This window comes from Gavialis gangeticus, unplaced genomic scaffold (genome assembly GCF_001723915.1).
Source record: "Gavialis gangeticus isolate Ggan-Ray unplaced genomic scaffold, GavGan_comp1, whole genome shotgun sequence".
NCBI classification, from domain to species: Eukaryota; Metazoa; Chordata; order Crocodylia; family Gavialidae; genus Gavialis; species Gavialis gangeticus.
Window position 1 is genome coordinate 48,884,991 of NW_017728997.1, and position 15,229 is coordinate 48,900,219.

The 15,229-nt window shown below is 41.9% G+C and overlaps 1 protein-coding gene across 1 annotated transcript in view; it reads right to left on the reverse strand.

The window, feature by feature from the left end:
- DOCK3 (dedicator of cytokinesis 3) overlaps window positions 1-15,229 on the reverse strand; it is a 791,467-nt gene that overhangs the window by 718,189 nt on the left and 58,049 nt on the right. Inside the window, exon 3 of the mRNA XM_019504626.1 lies at window positions 10,376-10,416. Within this exon, the coding sequence (XP_019360171.1) occupies window positions 10,376-10,416 (41 nt within the window). The remainder of the gene's footprint in view (window positions 1-10,375; window positions 10,417-15,229) is intronic.

Consider the following 15,229-nt stretch of genomic DNA (forward strand, 5'->3'; position numbering starts at 1 on the left):
AATTAAAAAAAAAAAAAAAAAAAAAAAAAAAAAAAGAATTAAAAACTTAAAAAACCCACAAGAAAAAAAAATCAGAATTTTTTAAATTTAAATCAGATTTTTTAAAGATGTTTTTTAAAAAATATACACCTATATAGTTTTAATTTAAGATATGTTAAAGATCAAAAATATCTTCATAAAATAGGGATTATAACTTCTAATTATATCCTACTGGAGACAATGTATTCATGTAACCTTTTTGGAAAAGTTTTATAAATAGGTCACAACAAGCCATGGACTATATTAGGGACCGAATCTTATGGGGTTCCCAAGGGCTCCTCTATAGATTAGTAAAGATTAAAGAAAACCGTTCTACCCAATGGGACTCAGTGCTCAGTCTAGAAGATCCCATTAAGCACCTCTGTGATATTTAGGGTCAGTTCTCAAACTGTGGATTTGTCTCTCCAGAGATAACATCCTTGCTAACAGCACTATATGGAGATGAGAGATAACAGACCTGATTACCTACCCATCAGCCCTCTTGTCTCTCTGCAAGTTTGTGTACACACAGTCAAGCCTTTGCCTCCCTCTAGTAGTACAAAGTTTCAAGAAGTTAAATGAAAAGAGGATTGTTGGAGGTGGAGCAGATCTGGGCAAGACTGAAGAATCTAAAGATAAATGCAAGGAGGGAGGGACAGTAGAAACAAAAGATAAACATTTTGAGCAGAATATTCCAGAAGTCTTGAGGGATAAGTTTCTGAGTATAGCCTCTCTACTGATTTGAGATCTAGTGAGCGAATGGTATGGTAGAAGGGAAAACCTATAATGGAAGCAGGCTTGCCAGGCTATGAAAGAGACCCTGTTTGGAAATATTTTAATGAAGTTCCACTACTTGTGGGCAAGAGGCATATATGCAAAATGCAAACAGTGCAAAGAAATGAAACATCAGCATAAGAAGTGTTCCTTCTCAGGAGGAAGCTGCTTTGAAGATGGTGAATGGAACATGTCTGAACATGCAGAATCTCCAGGTTAGTAAACTTTCTAAGGACTGCCTGTCTTCCCTGTCCATATCTTTTGGGTGGACTTCCGAAGTACTTCAATTCTCATAAAAACGTTTGAGCAAAAATGTAGTTGGTACTTTATGGAACCATCATATATTTTAAGCAGTTATGAGATAAAATTATGGCTGAAATAGGCAGGTCTTCCTTTTACAGTTTCACTTCTAAAGTAGTACTAAGTGCAATGAGTAATACTAAATGAGCAGTACTGTAGTGACTGCATTGATTTCTTTTATTCAGGAGGCTCCATTCGTCACATACAGGATTCTGACTATCCATCTTCAACATCATAATCACTGTCTACAGATTCAGAGTTATCTGCAAATGATACTAGTGTTCCAGTCAAACGTATATCACATAGTATAACACGTGTAGCTAAATGAAAAAAAAAATCCATCATCCAGAAACAACCATAATTAGGTGGTAATAAGAACCAGCATACGGTTCTTGGTAATTGATGAAAAAGTTGCTCAGTTTGTTTATGCAACAAACTCTGTCACAGGGAAGATACAGGGGACAGACCCCGAGGAGCCAAGGGGGGACGCTGGGGGCCAGAACATAACAGGGAAGGCAAGGAGAGAGAGAGAAAAAAAAAAAAAAAAAAAACGGAGAATCCCTTACCTGCGGCCAGCGCCACAGCGAGACTGGAAGTGGCAGCAGGACCCATGTGGCTTGTTAGCCGCTTTTTTTTAAAACTGCAGCCAGCTGTGGAGAGGAGCGGGAGGAGCTGGCATGGGAAGATAAAAGGTGGCACAGGCGAAGGAAGACCAGAAGGAGAGTCAATAGGGAAGGTATCCTTGGAACCCGAATTAGGGGTAAGAAGGGGCAGGACCGCCTCTCACGAGGCAGAAGTCTGCCTTGAAGCCTGTTGTAGGGAAGACTCCAGCAACGGCACAGAGAGAGAGGAGGCGGATGCATCTCACTTAGACAAAGGATTCAAGGGAGAGGATCCAAGGAATCAGGAGGAAGAAGGTGACAACAGAGATTGCCCTGAAGAAGAGGGGAGAGTGATGGAACTTGAGGCGTCAAACCAGGTGGGATCGGTGCGGGTTCGGAAAGGCTCCAAAAGCAAACCCAGGCGGGCAACGGAGAGCCTAAGCAGTGGGAGGGGCTGCAGAAGACAAGTTCCAACTGCATAGAGCTGCCCGGTGGGGGACACAGAGTGGGCGGAACTAGCAAGACCACCAAGGGTCCAGCTAACACTCCGGGGGTCTGCAGCAGGGAAGGGTGAAGGTGATAACCACCAGACATGTGTACTCGGACCAGGCCAGCTAGAAATTCTCGGGGCTAGGCTAGCCCATTTTGGGTAGTCAGGAGCTTACTGGGATTAATGGTGTTTCTTCTTTTGTTTCTTTCTGTTTCCCACTTTTGGAGGGGTTAGAAGGTTGGTCACATACAGCCCTAGGGCATGCTCAATCAGAAGAAGGGTTTTGCCTTAGAGGGAATTGAGACAACTGCGTAGACCCATAAGGTGCAACTCAGATTTGGGGGTTGGGTTAGACTTAATACGCCTTCCCAGGAGAGCCCAGAACACCAATAGGCGAGGGTCGGGCCAAGAGACATCAGTGACTCATTGAGGCTGGGTAGCAGGGCGAGATGTAGGGGAGGTTGGAGCCTCACGGAAGACCGCCGTCTAGAGATCCCAGACACGTGTGAGCCCCAGTAGTCAGATCCCACCACTGACAGAACAAAGTCGTGGCAGGCGAGATTGGGGAACAGACTACCCCAGGGCAGGACGCCTGCGCAGCAAGATCATAGGGACGGAGCAACAGACAGCCCTACACATCCAAAGCCGAGCAGCATGTGACCGGATGATCGAAGCCCAACGGGTGCACTCTCCTTCCTGTGTAGTTGACAACACACACTTCATTGACACGGTTCAGTCATGTCAACAAGGAGACAGTCCACCAGACAGCAGATATATCTGGCAAATTGCTGGATAAAGCATATGAGAAAGAAATTGAACAGTGTGCAAAAAGTCTACAAAGGAAAAATGTTAGCACAAGTCTTGATGGATAGAGCAATGTCCACAATGATCCAGTAATATGTGCTTATGTGACAAAAGAAGGTACTATCTACCTTACAGAAACAACTGATACATCAGCAAATGCACACGCAGCAGAATACATGCAAGACGTAGCCGTAAAACCTATAGCAAACTGTAAAAAAAATGTAAATGTCTAGTAAACAGCTTTGTCACAGACAATGCTGCAAATGGATCAAAGATGAGAAGAAATCTAGAAGAAAGTGAAGAAAGCCCCAAACGAATAACATATGGCTGCAGTGCTTATTTGATACACCTCTTAGCCAAAGACCTCAGTGCTCCAGAAATGAAGGCTAATGTTTTTGAAATTGCAAAAAATTCTGTAACAACCACTTTGTAGCAGCTGCTCTGAAGAAAGCAGGCAGAACCAAACTCAACTCTCCCACAAGACGTGACGGAACTCAATAGTGGACTGTTTTGAGCAATGTATTGAGAACCGACCCAGTCTGATGACAATCTGTGAACAAAATCACAGCAAAACAGATGGAACTATACGAGCCAAAGTTCTCAACAGTGGGCCTAAGAGAAATGTAGAACGTATGCTGACTATCCCGAAGCCTATTTCCATAGCCTTGTACAAAGTGCAGGGAAATCACTGTTTTATTGCTGATGCTGTTGAAATTTGGAAGGAACTGAGTGAGACCTTGAAAAGAGAAATGTGCAATGACAGAGTTAAATTACAGGCATTTAAAAAAACAAATGGATCAAGTACCTTCTCCAGTTCATTTTCTTGCCAATATTCTCAATGCTCAGTACCAGAGCAATCCTTAACAGCGAAAGAAGAGGAGCTGGCTATGACACGGGCATCCAGCAATCATCCTTGAATAATACCAACTATAACAAGTTTCAGGGCTAAGGGTGAACCATTCAAGAAATATATGTTTGCTGATGAGTTTTAAAGAAAGCCACACTAGTGACCTGTGGAAGTCACTTAAGCACCTGGATCCAGAGACTATTGAAGTGATAATCCAGCTTTCTCCAGCAGGTGTAGAAAGAATATTTTCTTCCTTTGGATGCGTTCATTCTAAATTAAGAAATCACTTGGGAACTGAAAGAGTAGGAAAGCTTGTCTTTTTTTTCCAGTCTGTGAATGAACAGGAAGAGGAAGCTGAAGACTGAGTTTGCTGCATGACCCTGTACTTTAAGTTTCTCACACTGACCTGGCTGAAATAATCTACTTTTGTTAAAAAGACATTTCACATTTGTAACTAAAACAGTTAATAATTCAAAAATACAGATACTTATTTTGTTAAAATAATTATACATGTTTGTTGTTGAAGAAAAATATCTAAAATACATAAGCTTGTTGTTTTAGTTAAATAAAACAATTTAAATGTCTGCTGTGTTTTGTGACAGTTGTTGTTGTCCTCCTAATATGTGACAAAATTATCCCCCAAATATCCATGATTAATTTAGTGAATTGGAGATAGTTCACCCCCCAGTGACTTCACAACCATCTGCTTCAAATAGCTTTGGTAAATAAAATAACCAGATCATAATTCAGTTTTCTGATGTCGCTGAAAAATTAATCAGAATAAAAAAATAAATCACTACTTTAAAATGTATAGTGTTTACCTTCTAAAAATGAAACCTCCATTTATCTCCGAGTTGTGAATAATATTTATTAAAGTTATATCAAGCAACAAAAATGCACTTTTTGTAGAAAACAATAATTAAATCGAGGCTTCCTGACCAGTGATTTAAATCAAATCCATCTTGGATGAGGGTAACATTAGGAATGTGGATAGTTTCTGCAGACTAGCTGATGTGCAGTAAAGACCCAAATTCAGTGTTAACATACTTATTTGCTCATTTTCCACAGTGTGACATTAGATGAGTAGCCCAGGCATGAAGACCGGAACTGGGAGCTAGTGGGGCAGGGTAAGCTAAATAGGCAGAAGGTAGAAACTGGAACTAGCTGGGTAAGGAGACAAAGAATGGAATAAGATGTTTGAGGTGTGGAGACAGGGACTTATTAGAGGAGAAAAATAGAAAGGAAACAGATGAGACAGAAACAAGGATAACGGCAGAATAACAGTTACAGGTAACTGATAGCGTCCTCTAGTCCAAAGCATACTCCCCTGCAGAGGGTGGAATAAAATTGAAGATTCCCAACTCTCCCCAAATGTCAGCAAATACCCGTAGAACGTACTGTCAAATTGTCTTGGGTCCTCTCTAGAGCTGGCATAAACAGAGCATGAAATCCAAAACTTCTTTTAGTTGGTTATTCTTTTTGCATAAGGGTGGTGTGGGTCTGTGTGGTGGGTAAATTGTTTCCACCCTGCTAGTGACCTATGTGAATGTCAGTGATATCACATGAACAAATTTCTGTTTTTTTCATTATATAGTTTCTAAAGATCTAGGATATTACACATACATACACCCTACATTAAAACAAAATTTCTAGCACTTCAAGATTAGGGGTTGCCAGAACTAAAGTTACTTGCACAATCTTAATTCAGTCCCCTGGGGACATGAATCGAGAGGATAAATTTAATGATATTATCACATACCAGTAATATTTTTTCTACAGACACCCTCCTTTATTCAGTATAAAGGATATTTTTTTCTTCGACAATTAGCCTGGGTTGTACAGTAAACTAAGTTATTGACAAAGTTTCCAGCCTTATTTGTTGCAGCATTTAAAAGATGTGCTGTGATTAACGCAGGGGATTGTAGGAGAAGAAAGTCTCTACTGTCTAAGATAGTTGATCACTGCCCTGAAAAACTAGATGCGATTCCTGCCTCTCCCCCAGAACTCCTGTCCGATAGGCTACTCCCTTTCCACAGGCAGTCACTAAGGCTGTAAACAGATGCCCCATTTGTTGTGGGACATGTTGTGCCACAATCTGCCCTGCAATGGAGACCCACAACAAAGGATGGTTAAAGACCACACAGTGATGGTTAAAGATGAACCTTCCAAAACCAATGCTAATTTCACTAAACATCTCCTTTCCCTGCCTTGGGGCCTTTTAACACCCCCAAGTGGAAGAGGGAGAAGTGGGCCATAGTGAGATATTTTCCCAAGCAGTTCCAGCACCATCCCAAACTGCAATTCTCTAAACTGAGTGCCCCTAAACCCATCCACAAGGACCTGCCACTTACCAACCCCTGGATCTGTCCTGACATGGGTCCAAGCTGGGACACAGCTGAGGAACACTGGGTGGTAGTAATATCAGGAAGCTCCAGGTCCTTGCTGTCCAAGCCTGGGTCCACTTCAAAATTTGTGCGTCTTTGGCAGCTGGCCAGTTACAAAAGAACTGACTGCAAGTCCTCAATCTGGCTCACTGCCCAGTGCCCAGGTTGCTGTGCTGGCCTGTGGTGGCTGTGTCCTCACCTGCAGTTGCTTTGGAGTCCTCGTTACACTCCTGGATGGCAGTGTGGGCTGCCACGTCCCACAACTTTTTTAGACACAACCATGATGTTCACCATGAAGATGCAAGAAAGAATTATTGCACAGTGGGTTCATAGAACCCCGTGTGCACCTGATGTGATTACTATCCCATGTCTTTGTGAATTGCTACCTCAGTACCTTACACTTGAAGCGCCACGGGGTCCAGCCACAGTCATGACTCCAGGCTGCCATTTTCTTGGCAATCTGCTGACAGACCATCTTGTTTCAATGGCTTGACCACAGACCCACTGATTCTTGTTTGTACCCTAGATGATATCTCCTCCTTGGTTCAGCTGCTGCACTTACTGGGGGACTATAGTGGAGGAAGGGTGGATTAGTGTGTGGGGGTACAGTAGTCCTGGATGCATCCGAAGGGTTCTAGAGATTCCAAGCAGGGGAGGAACTTATATTTGCAAGTCGTTAATGAGTCTGATGGGTCCTGGAGGTTCCCAGTAGTTGGTGTTCCCCTGCTGGTTTTGGGAGTGTGGTGATCACAACATAGCTGGCAAATGACCATACAGGGCAACAAATACCTGAGGGCAGCCACCTACAGCCTAACACCTCTAGGCAGTAGAGTTCTGCAATCAGTGCCAGAGTGGTTGGACAAAGTTCCAGAGAGACCAGACTTAGGGATAAAGTGGTGCGTTGCGGGATGCCTGGAGGACTGCTGGTCCACTAGCCCTATGACAATATTACTGGAAAATTGTACAGACGTCTGTCACGATAATGTGGGACAAACTGTTAGCAAGTCTTCTTGTGCAAACAGTTTGGAGGATCTGTCACGTGACAAGCGGCAAGGATGCCTATATGCTTGTGCTTTGTCATTGTAAGGCCTTTGCACTGCAGCCAGACAGCTGGGTCAGCAACACTCAAGCTGAACCTCAGCCTGCTGATTGGTCCTAGTACTGCTTTTATGGAGCTTTTGCAGCACCTGGACACTGCTGCACAACAAACTGGTTTCAGACATTAAGTAGCTCTAGTCCATGCAACTTCCCTGGTACCTGCTCCCATATTTCTGCCTGTATACCCAGTCCCTGAACTTCAGAACCCCAATTTTGACCTTGGCTCATGTCCTGACATCTACTTCTGATATCCCCTCTGGCTCAGCACATGAACCCTAGCTGGTCTTTGGCTTGCCCCCTGACTACAGGTGCTGGTAACACCTGGCTCTAACCACCTGGCATAACACTTTTGTTGACTTGGCAGTCCTGCATTAAAATATTTTCTGCTTGACAAAAATCAACATCTGTTCACAGCTTAATCAAGTAATCTCTATTTAAGTTCAAAGCAAGTCAGGCATTTATGTGCTACATAATGCTAAGTACTTAGAAAATCAACTTCTGGTTGTCTCAAAGAGAGCACCTATCATGTGTAAAGTTTCAAACTAAAGCACCTCAGCCTATCAGCACTGCCACGCATCTCGACTTGCTACAGCTAGTCACCCAGGGTGGGCAGGGCTGGCCTGAAGCCTTCAGTAGGACCTAACTCCCTGTCACTGGAGTGGCCAACCAGGGCCAGCTGACCCTCCACTCTTCCTGTTGTCCAGACACTTCCTGTTCTGGATCAGGTGTGTATATGAGGACTTAACCTCATCCTGGACCACTTTGCTGTTCCCTCTGCATTGCTCTCCAACTCCACTCTCTCCTTTATCTCCCAGCTTCCTGACCTGGCTTGCTCTCTGCCAGATCTCCTGGCTTCTTGACTCTACTTGTTGCTAGATATCATTCTCAGACTCACCTCCTAACTTCATGATCCAATTTGTCCCTGAATTCTTCTTGTTCTTCCTGACCCTGGCCAACACCTCAATCCCCAAGTGTCCCCAGACCTGGCTGCCCATGACCTGACATGACAGCACCCACAATTAAATAGATCTTTTTTCCTTAATTTCTCTATGCTTCAATTCTTCTTCAGTTGAATAGAGATTATATCAGCCCTACCCTTACACATTATGAAAATAAATTAATTTGTTTACAAAGCACTCAGATACTGCAATGGTAAAGAAAACAGAATACCTTATGAGAAAAATCAATAATTCTTTCTTCAGTGAAGGGTTTGTACATTGTGCAATATAATGCATGAAACCACCAAACAAATGAACAAATTAAGAGAAAACAAGAAACTCATTAAGTTAGCACCATCCTTCTTCTGGGCATAGTCCCTGTTCCAGTCTGTGCATCTTCCCACCTCCATCTTCAACTCCAATTTTATTCCATCATTCCTTCTACTCCTCTTTCCCACCCTTCCCACATCTTGTTCCTGAATCTCCCTGTGCTCCTCAACTTTCTACATATAACTCCTTAATTCTTCTTTTTCTCTACATTTCATACTGCTCTGCTTGGATACCAGCAGAGACTCAGTGAGAGCAAAAAGCAATCTCGCTAAACTTATTTCTGATGCCACAGTGTTTCCTTCCCCTTCTTCTCTCGCTCACAGAGTCAGGAATAGCAAGTATAGCCCCTGCAGTCTTTGGATAGAGCGTACTGAAGCCGCTCTGTGGCGATGGTACTTGTACAAACTGATCAGCAGACATAAAACATATCCAGATAGAGAATGCTCAGTGCAGACAGTAACCCTGATAGCCTTTAACAAGCCTCTCACGATCATGAATGAACTGAAATTTTCAGGGGCTTGTAACTCGACCCAAATTTTAATGGGCCCCCAAGCTGGCCCCTCTGACAGTTTTTAGGATTTTAAAGCAAGATGATCCTAGAACTTTTCAACAAAATCTAAGGATCTTATTCAACATGGATACAACAGGATTCCCCCCTTCCCCTTGTTGTAGCAAATGACATCTAAATACAGGTATAAATTACCCATACAAAAAAAAACATTAAAATAAAATACCAGTTGGTCTCCCTCTCTCTCCCCCCACACACACATGCACATGCACACACATGCAATCTTACATAGCTAACCCAAAAAGAAGTAACCCATACAGGCAGTAAATCTAGCTATGTATGTATCAACAGGTACCCTTTTAAATCATACAGAAATATGGGAAAGGAAAAATTGCTGCTTGGATTTCTTTTGGTTTATGAAGCCTGTTTCTGGAGTCCTGTGCTGGTTACCTAGGAAACCAGGGTAGGTTTGAATGGCTCTTGTGTAAGAATTGTGAATACAAATTCTAACAGAAGATTTACCAATAAAATGTACAAATAAAAAGAGATACTAAAAATGTATGGATTTTTTATTAAAACCGAAGTAGAGTTAACATTATGCAGGTTTTATTTCTTTTAAAGGACTACTACTCAATACATTTTAAAGTTACCTTGAAAATGTATTAAAACCATAAAAGGAATAGCTTATCTCTACGTGTACACACACACACACACACACACACACACTCTTCCTTAAATATATATGCACATAAAATTAACTTGATAGCAAACAAAGCCCTCCTAGTAAAATACTGGGATTGACCAAAAGTAATCAAATCTAAACCAAAATCAAAATCAAATACAAATCCATTGAATATAGAACAATAAAATACCCTGCTTTCCCCTAGATTTATTTAAAAATGTATTTTTTAAATACAATTTATCAAAATAAGATAGAGATATAAATAGGTACAGAGATATAGATATGTACACAGATATAAGTGAATTCCTTTAAATTTATTTCCTTAAAAATCCAGAATGAAGAAGGGTATAATGATCTTTCTTGTGGGACAAAAAAATTCAAGCAGATGCAGCCCACACACAACTGTGGAGAGGGCCTCTACACTATTGGATGACTAGAGCAATGGTTATCAGTTCAGGGAATTCAATCCAACCCTCCTATGCCAAAACAGATTTTAAAGCGTAGAGCTTTAACTGAAAAGAAAAATATGGGTTTTCAGGGATGTACAGCACCGTCACCCTGAAATAATCTTTAAAAATAGAAAACGGGGATCACACTTACCTTTACATTGGGCTTCTTAATAGAAACACCTCTGTACCAGCCTGAAACGGAACAAAATATAGTGTATTTAGTTGTGACATTTCCTTTCTATGTAACAAAATAATTTGACTGTAACTAGCAACAGTATATAAATGATGAGGTCATCTCTGAAACAGCCTATGCAGCTTGTACAGATTCTAAACTCTTGCAAGATTTTTACTCTGCAGTACCAATAGGTCATTAATAATGTGATACTCATGCTTATTCCTATTAGGGATAAAAACAGTTTAGCATTCTAAGGCACTTTAAACTTTAAAATACCTGCAATTATTGACAGCTGTGGTGAGTGCACATACAAGACTTCCCTGAGTTTTTAGGTTTACAAAAAAAACAAAAACCAAAAAGAGAACACGTGCATTCAAATACATTTCAACCATTGCCATTCTGTAGATACTACATACAGTCTCGAAAGCAAACGTGTAGAAAGGATTTACATGGTGTAAACAATGACCCATTATATTTTCTCTGGTATGGGTGCATGGCAATTTAAAGCATTTATATCAAGCTAAGCCACAAGAATGCCAAAAGATATCATAACTCAGATAAGAGAGTAAGCAAGGGCCCCTGTACTAAAGGACAGGGATTATGCTTGTAGGTGTCCAGCGCTAGGGACAGAAGTTACACATACACCAGTTTAAGTGAACAGAAACTGGTTTAAACCTACAACAGAACAAAAATTCAGTCAGTGCACATAAACCAGTTTCAAAATGGCTCAAACTAGTTTAAGATAAGCCTGGTTCAATGTAGTATCAGATTTAATTAATTTGGGTCTAACTAGTTTATGAAACTTCTGTCCCAGACCCCTTCCTAGATCAAGTTAAATCACAGTCCCCCAGCATCCCAGCATGCTTTCGAGCCCGTGGCTGGGCTGTGCTATCTGCTCCAGAAAGCAGGGTTGGCCCCACCCCTCTGTCTCCCTAGCTGGAGTAGTGAGAGCTGTCTGACAAGGGAATGGAGGGAGCAAGCCTGGCTGGAGATGCAACTGTGGACTACCTAGCCCTACAGAATGTCTCCCGTTACAATATCTAAAGGGTTGCAAGAGGAACTAGCTAGCTCCAGTCCGTATTCCAATAATAGCTTGGAGTACAAGACACAAAGGGCTGGATTACATTCCTCACAAATTACATATGCTTCACCGAGAGCCTGATTTCTCTTGCCTTTTACAGATGAAATTAATTTCACTATGTAATCCAAGCATGCATCAAAAACTGACATAGAAAAAACCAAAACTGACAGCATGTGCAACTGAGAATCAGTGTGCACAACACAAAGGACAAATGCTGGGCTCAAGCCACTGTAGGAAAAGGAAACATCACAGCAGAAAGTTTAATCACCTAGTGAATAAGAAATATACCTTTCACCCTTTTATAGCATACTAAATGCATGATTTCTAACACTCCAAATATGTTAAGATTTTATACGCACACACACACCAATTAAAAACGTTGGTTTACAACTAAACACATTTTTACAGTAGATTTAGTACATCTATTTCCTAGCTGCACACACATACATACACATACATTTTATATATCTTTTATTTATTTATATACATACACAGAGAGAGAGAGAGAGTTTGTGTATATAGATAGTTTATGTAGCCAGGAAATAGATGTACTAAATTTACTGTAAAAAATGTATTTAGTTGTAAACCAACAGTTTAATTGTTGTATCTACCAATGACTATATACCTTTCTTTTTAAAAAAAAAAGAAAAAAAAGAAGGGCTTCTGTGGCTTGCTGATTTAAATCATGATTTATATCAACTTGATTTCAATCAATCCACCCTGGAGCCATGTTATGCTTCAACAACATACTCCATAACTTAGGTTAGGATTTCTTTTACACCTACCCTTAATTCTGATTTTCCTGTGCTTGATTTTGGCATAATTACTCTTTTTTAACCCTTAAGTTAAATAACACTGTATTTACTCTAATACAAGATGAGGTTCCTCCCCCCCTCCCCTATTACCATGGAGGAAAAAGGCTCCTTTTCTTATATTTGCATACAAGGAAACCTCACTAAACACACTGTCCATCTTTGAACTGCTGAATGCAGCACATGATCTGTAATGGAAACCAACTAGGAAGCTGATTAAATAAAGCCATCACTGAGCATGACTATAAAACATAAAGCTCGTATGGGGCAAGTGTGCTGATAGAAATCTATCACAAGGATTGATTAGTGCAAACCATCTAAGGGCCCACTGAATGCAGTCCCCCTCAGCACTTTTTCTCCTAAGTCATGGTGAACCACCACACTGCATATATTTTTACTTTTGCTTCACTCCCACAGGCAAGCTGCACCTCTCTTCCCCATTTCCAATGATTCCTGTTAATTCACCTGCCTTAAATGCCTGGCAAACATCATGAGAAGGAGCCCAAACAGTTTGCCAAGAATCCCTCTGTCATCCCCTCTCTCAGCTTGGCACATATGATCAGTATGACCCTGTCCCCCATGAAGTGAAGCCAGACCAGGCTGCCTTATGCCTTACCTACATATAACTTTCTGGAGGATCCCAGGACACATGATAATGACACCTGGTTCCAGTCATGAGTTAGGGGCTAACAGACCCATGGAACCTTTGTGGGGAAGGTGGGAAGGTATCTGGAGTACGTACACACACACACACACACACACACACACACACACACACACACACACACTGAGCAATGCTGAGCTATGGGATCACCAATGGCTTGAAATGCTGTTGACTCTGCTGAGGCCTAGCCTAATGATCTGTACGATAAATCATGAGCCTTTGGCTTTGGACTAATATGCAAATGCTGAAGAAAACTCTCTCTCAGAAAAAGAAATAGAGGCAGAACAGAGGGAACCATGAAAAGCCTCAGAAATGGACCAGACAACTGGGTACTGACAATATGCAAGAGGACCCTGGCATCACCCCACACTGCCTAGAGAAACAAATCCAAATCCCAGAGGGACTCCAGCAAGCTGGGGAAAAACCTGACCCTAAGTCTAAGCAAAGAGGCTAAAAAGCCAAAGAAATGAAAAAGGAAAGGCTACATCTGCACCCCTCACCCCCATTCCCACTGCTTTTATCATGGGAATCTTAATAGCTTCAGTAAATGTGAGAAGCCTGCTAAAGAAAGAGAAATGGGACAAAATACAGCTATGCCTGCAGCAGCTACAAGCAGATATTATCTGCCTCCAGGAATGTGGCTTGACCAGTTCCAAAAACTATGCTTTATTTAAAAAGTGCTGACCACACGGCCACTTCATGTGGTTGCGATCAAATGACAAAAGACCAGTGGGGTTGGCTATTCTGCTTAAAGGAGACAAAGTGAGACCCCATACAGCACAGAGATTATTGCGGGCATGCTATTACAAACCACCTTTGAAACAGGGTGGGATATCTGACTTCCTAAATGTTTAATTACCGGACAATAAGGAAACAAGGAGGCACACCTTCCCGGAAAACGTGATTGTGGCGATGCCTAGTACCCAGCCAATGGTGATAACAGGAGACTTCAACTGGGTCATCAATGTGAAAGACAGAATAAGTCCAGGACTGTGACCCAGAACTCCATCCATTTGCTCTCATTCCACCTATACCCAAGCCAAATACAACGGGCAGAGTAGACACAGTACCCAGCTCGCAACTCTCAGGCCCTGTCCTGATATGGCTAGTGTCAATTTTTTGTGTTTTGTCTCACCTTATTCCAAAATTATCTCAGCTCAATAATTGTACAGTTACACAAAAAAGAGGGAGGGTGGCAACACGTAAGCAGAATGTGCAAAATGGTAGTTTTTTAAACAAGAGTTTGAGCATCAATAGTATCCCCGTTCCCAAGCATGACCCACTTTCTGGTAATTAGAATTTTCTTTCAGTTTAAAGCTGCAGAGAAACTCATGAAGAATTGCCTCTTATAAGGGTCATTGTTTTCTTGTTCTAATGCGACTAAAGCAAAGAGCTACTCCTAACAAAGACAACCAATGCTTCCACTCACCTGATATATTTTTCTCCTTCTTAATAATGTAAAGGGATTGACCATTTTCCTGAGGGTGGCTCGTCTTCAGTCTCATTGGAAATATTAAAAGGCAATGACTCCGTGCAGAAAACAAATAGGAAAAATTCTAAGGTGTGCTTAAAAATCACTTATGACCTCTAGCTCTAATATGAATCAGTCATAACTTTATGGCTATTTCATGTATTCCCTGTAGGGAAACATAAAATTACAAGTGCCTCAATTATGCATTTCTATATCTTAACCTTTTTTATTGCTTTTACATTTGACATTTACATAGGTATATAAAAGCATAGGGAGTAGGGCTGTGCGAAGCTTCAGTCGCTGATTCGATTCAGCAGAGATTTGGTCTGATTCAGCAGCCAAATCTCTGAATCTGAATAGAATCAGGAGACCTTTTAATCTCTCCAAATCAAACTGGAACCCTCCGAATCTATTCGGAGAGATTCGGAAAGATTTGGCAGTTTGGACATAGACACAGCTTTAAATGTTTTTTTCTACATACCTTAACATACCAGGCAGCCCGTGAATGGTGCAATGCGGGGCAGATAGAGCGTCCCACAGAAACGTTTGGGGGGGGGGGGCGTTCCCAGCACACTCATCCGCAGACCCGGAAAGTGGACCAGAAGCCCTTCTGGGTCCACTGGGGAGAGTACTGCCCCCCCCCCGCAACTGGTGCCTCCTGGGTCTGGGGGGGCACCTGGGCTCCCACTGCAGCTGATCACCGAGCCAAAGGGGGCTCCCTGTGTGCTCGCTGAAGGACTCAGAAGTGGACCAGAACTACTTCCTGTCCACTTCAGGGTTCACCACTGAGCATGCAGGCTCA